The sequence below is a fragment of the Miscanthus floridulus genome, unplaced genomic scaffold (assembly GCF_019320115.1).
Source record: "Miscanthus floridulus cultivar M001 unplaced genomic scaffold, ASM1932011v1 os_1527_2_3, whole genome shotgun sequence".
NCBI classification, from domain to species: domain Eukaryota; kingdom Viridiplantae; phylum Streptophyta; class Magnoliopsida; order Poales; family Poaceae; genus Miscanthus; species Miscanthus floridulus.
The window spans coordinates 1-5222 of NW_027097765.1; the positions used below are offsets into that span (position 1 = coordinate 1).

The 5222-nt window shown below is 41.6% G+C and overlaps 1 protein-coding gene across 1 annotated transcript; it reads left to right on the top strand.

Moving 5' to 3' along the window:
• The first annotated feature begins 2933 nt into the window (after positions 1-2933).
• On the top strand, positions 2934-3965 carry LOC136534117 (polygalacturonase inhibitor-like). Its single transcript, XM_066526590.1, has one exon. It carries the CDS (start codon positions 2934-2936, stop codon positions 3936-3938), a length of 1005 nt encoding a protein of 334 aa, XP_066382687.1. The 3' UTR covers positions 3939-3965.
• Positions 3966-5222: the final 1257 nt, after the last annotated feature.

A 5222-nucleotide genomic window follows, 5' to 3' on the forward strand; every position in this document is an offset into this window, starting at 1 on the left:
GGCTCTTCATGTACCCTCAAGGCTTTCATGAGCTTCTACTTTATATTAAGGAAAACTATGGCAACCCTGCCATCTACATTACTGAAAATGGTAACTCCTGAACAAGAACTATTATCTTTACTAGTCTATCAAAGTGTGCTCTTGCACGAGCTAGAATCTTAGGTGACCGAAGTATTATATGCTCATGGATAAATTTAGTATCTAAAATAGACACAAAATGCTTATAATATAGTTGTACTTGGTAAATATATCACAGTTGGATGGAGATTACATATTATATCTATATAATATGACATTTTTTAGAAAATTATATAGAGGGCGAGAAGATAAGCACACAATTATTAGTAAAATGAACTCAAAGTAACTCATTATTTCAGGAGAAAATTCTAAGTTATCCTCTCTCTCTCTCTCTCTCTCTCTCTCTCTCTCTCTCTCTCTCTCTCTCTCTCTCTCTCTCTCTCTCCCTCTCCCTACAAAACAATGCCATATAGATACAAAATGTTTATCAAACAACTAATACAAAATGCCTATATATGTATATATGCTTACTTTGAATTAGTTGTTTGTATACATTAGTAGTGATAAAAATGGAAAATGTTAAAATACATATATAGTCATACCTTATGGTGAATTTATTTCTTATAATATTAGAAGTTTGTAATTTTAGATGTAGCTAGGTTCGAGAGAATATTTTAGTTTATTTTTATTAATGACCGGGGAGTGTAATTTATATGTAAACTTTAAGGATTACTTATATTATCTAATACAGTGATAGAGCTGAGTAATTTAGACACAAATTTATGAGTTAATTTTATATTATATTTCCTAATTATTATATGGGTAATTTAGATGCATGTTTGGCTTATTCATGTTATTTATTATAATGGAATATGTGGGTAGTTTTTTTTTTTGAAAAAACGGTCCAATGGTTATTATTGCCATGGAAGATTAAAGTCTGGCGAATTGATGACATGATGTTTCTTATTCATGTGAGAATTTTAGAATTTTTCTTTATATTCTGACATGTCTCATTAGGATTAACATGTAAGAGAGTGCGAAACAATTATACAGTGCCATCTATTTATTTTGCAATGGATTCAATATATTGTTGCACTACCTTTATTCTTGTTCCTTGTCTTTTTAATTTGGGTATTGATATGGTCTTTTCAAAGAATGCATGTCAAGAAAAATAAAGTATATAATCGTCTCGGACTATTTTCTTTTTTAGATAATATCTCAGACTATTTTCTAAAAAATAAGAATCAACTAGAACCTTAAAGGAGGCTGGGAATGACGGGAGTGGCAAACCTTCATTTTTGTGTATATATGTGGCAACCGGCAAACCTTCATTTTTGTGTATATGAGTGGTCAAATTTTTGTCTAAATTTAACTATGAGCATTCCTTACAGGACATCTATTTGGGAACGACACGAGTATGACTTCAAATTTTCTCCTGAAATGAGCTATTTTTAATAAAAAAAAGTTATTTTCCTCACCTAGTAAGAAAAAAAAAACTAGATTGAAACAATATGAAAACATCTTTTACTTCAATACAGGCTTTGATGAAGCCAACAACATGAGCTTACCACTCCAAGAAGCCTTGAAGGACGATACCCGGATTGAGTACCACCACAAGCATCTCCTTGCCCTGCTAATAAGTGCTATAAGGTCAGATATCTCTAGCTAGCTGTACACAACACACCCCAGTTGATGACACCTGACAGCATTACGTTTGACTTCTTCAATTCACAGGGACGGAGCAAACGTGAATGCCTACTTCGCATGGTCGCTGTTGGACAACTTCGAGTGGGTGAACGGCTACACGGTCCGATTCGGGCTAAACTTCGTGGACTACAATGATGGGTTGAAGCGGTACCCTAAGAATTCAGCCCATTGGTTTAAGGAGTTCCATAAATGAACATGGACTTGGCACTAGCACATAATTACATGGGGCAAAAACTTACGTGTTTTTTGTTGCACGTGGATTGCGCTAGCTACATTTAGAAGAGGTCATTGATCAACGATGACAACATGCTTTTCATTCAAAACTTAGTATTGGAGGCCTTCATGTGCATTTTGTTTTTGTTTCTTTGAGATTTGTCCATCTCAAAGGCTTGGGGATGTCTTGTAGCCTGTTGAGATGTGTATGCCGTTCATACAAGACTTTATGTTCTGTTTTCCCCTTATTTCAGTACAAGGCACAAGTCCTGCTATTTCTTAAAAAAAAAAAACTCTAAGTCCTTGCCCCTATAGAAACGAGTGCAAATGCCGGTACTGTTGTCGACACTGTAGTCGTGTCTCTTCTCAGTGGATGATTTGCCACCGCAGCTTCATCTCCTGTGTTGGCAGCCTTTTGCGCTGATGTATTTTTCTCGCAGGTCCAATCAGTTAGGTTTGTGGCGGAGGACCCTCTCCTCTCCCTACCGCCTTTTTGCTTGTTTGTCATTTTGGGTGCTTGGGGGTCTTGGTACCGCTCCGTCTCTTGGGAACCCTCGGTTACCTTGAGTAGAGCTCGTTGTTGTTTTGATTGTGTTTGTCTATTATCTCTTAACGAAGGCACATTCACGGAAAAAAGTGCAAATGCCCTTCACTTTAAGTGCAAGCTGGATGACTTAGAAGGCGTCGAATGAGACAAGCAGGCTGGATGACTAAGAAGACGTTTAATATAATGAGACAAGCAGGCTGGACTTACGGCTACCAGAATATAGTTTGCTGCACGAGTGCATGTAAAGCATCCATCCAACTTGCGGTTTCATCAAACAATGACTCAGAAATCCTGGATCTAACATTCTAACCCCGGGTTATCTTCAACTTCAAGACCACTCGTCAACAACTTCACTGCTAGAGTTGACCTCATCGCCTACATATCCCACTCATGCATCGCCGTGCACATGATCGCACAAGTAGCAATGACAAATATTAGAAAGTGCGTCATGGGTAGCCACACAACAGCTCTTCTCCTCCTCCTGTGTTTCCAGCTGATCACCACGTCGCTGTCTCAATCTCAGCTGTCCAGTCAAGACCTCCCGGCTCTTATCAAGATCAGGGAGCAGTTCGGCAACCCGGACGCGCTCGCGGGATGGCGGACCGGCACGCTCTGCTGGGGGTGGTGGCCCGCGGCCTGCAACGAGCAGGGCCGCGTCACCAAGCTCTTCCTCGAGCGACTCAACATCACGTCCGCGCTCCCGCCGGCCATCAGCGAGCTCGACCAGCTGGAGACGCTCAGCATCGTCGAGATGCCGGGCCTGCACGGCCCCATCCCGGACTCCTTCTGCAACCTGTCGCACCTCTCCATCTTCAACCTCATGGTCACCTCGGTGTCGGGCCCCATCCCGGCGTGCCTCTCCCGCACCAACCTCTCCTCCGTCAGCTTCTTCCGCAGCAAGCTCAACGGCACAATCCCCAGGTCGCTGTGGAAGCTCCCGTTCTTTACCTACTTCGACGCAGCCTACAACAACTTGGTCGGGCCCATCCCGCCGCTGCTGGTGCACGGCGGCAAGCCCGACCGGCCGTTGGGCCTGATGCTGGACGGCAACCGGCTCAGCGGACCTATCCCCTGGACTTTCGCGCTCGAGAGGCACATGATCCAGTTCAGGGTGGCCAACAACAAGCTCACCGGCGACCCGTCGTTCCTCTTCGGGCGGCGCAAGACGGTGACCGGCACTATCGACCTGTCCGGGAACAACTTTCGGTTCAACCTCACCGGCGTGGAGATGCCGATGCAGTTGTCTTTCCTAAACCTCAGCCACAACCGGATCTATGGCGGCGTGCCGGCGTCGCTCCGGGACACCAGGGTGTCAATTCTGGACCTCAGCTATAACGACCTCTGCGGGGAGATACCTACCGGCGGGCACATGGTGCAGTTCAAGGCTGCGGCGTACGAGCACAACAAGTGCCTGTGTGGGACACCATTGCCGCCCTGCACGAACGGCCGCTGAGACTGAGATGAAGTTGTCCCTTCTATCCTGTGGGCTGTGGGCTGTGGCCTGTGGATTAACATGCATTAGAGGCTAAGATAAATAGATAATGTTAATCTCATCAATAAAATAGTACTATTTTATTTTGAGTTGTTTTTTTAGCAACATATTATTTTGAATTGTTGGTCAAAGCTGTGTCATTCATAATGAAGTTCATGTCTGGGCAATCCCAATAGGTTTGGCCCAATCTTCGTCGTCATAGTGTTCAAAGCCCAGAAAGTTTTTGGCCCAAATAATGAGAAAGTGGTGGCGTGGTTATTTTTATTTTAGCATAAAAAACACTAGTATATAAAAAAGAACATGTCTCAAACTAATTTTCAGAAACTAGCACGTGTTTAATCATGCAGGAGGTCATGATGCACCTGATAACCTCAATCACACAATATGTACAAGCATGACTAACTAGACATTTCTTTGGCACATCGAGACAACACATTTCACGTAAGCCGCTAGCACATTAAGATCGCTTTCCACGTAAGCTACCAACATTCGCCCGGTTCGTTTGCCTTGTTTAGCTGATAAGCCATGGCTGAAAATACTGTTGGCTGATTTGGTGTGAAAGAAAAATACTGTTCGTTGGCTGAAAAAGTACGGCTTATAACCCTAACAAGCCCAAACAAACAGTGCGATTGTACGGCCAAATGGTTAGTGTGACTAAGCAGGTTGAGTCACACCACCACCTATGGCGTGACACATATTTGTGTCATTCATTAGTTGTTAGATGTTTTGATTTTTTTAGTTATTTTTTGTCCATCCAAAACAAAGCACATATACATCTTTAAAATTCTTCAAAATTTTTAAGTACATGCTAGAAAATAAGCATGAACCATTTTGCTTGTATCTAGCATTCTACCTCTTGTAGTTTTAAAATTAAATTTTCCCGTAATGTTATATTTGAGTCTTAGGTTAACCAGTTTAGCCTCAAAATAGACTCCAAAAATCTAGGGAAAAATATTAAATTCATGGTATAGAAAGCAGTGTTTTGTCATGTAATTTCTCAGCATACTTGTTTAGGTGAAAAATGAAGTTCCTTAACAAAGCGTATGCTCAAAATTAAGTATTTATTTGAAACTAAATTTAAAAACATTTGAAACAAATCTTGGTAGACTTTGTCATGGTATGCGTAGCCACCGATTATTTCACTTGCCACAAAAATATCCAAACATCATAATTAGAAAACGAGGTGCCTTTCGTCTACTAAGATTGTGATTGTCGCCACTTAAATACGTCTTAGTTATATTATAA

Excerpts from the sequence above, each read along its gene's own strand:
- LOC136534117 (XM_066526590.1), top strand. The coding sequence starts at position 2,934 with ATGGGTAGCCACACAACAGCTCTTCTCCTCCTCCTGTGTTTCCAGCTG.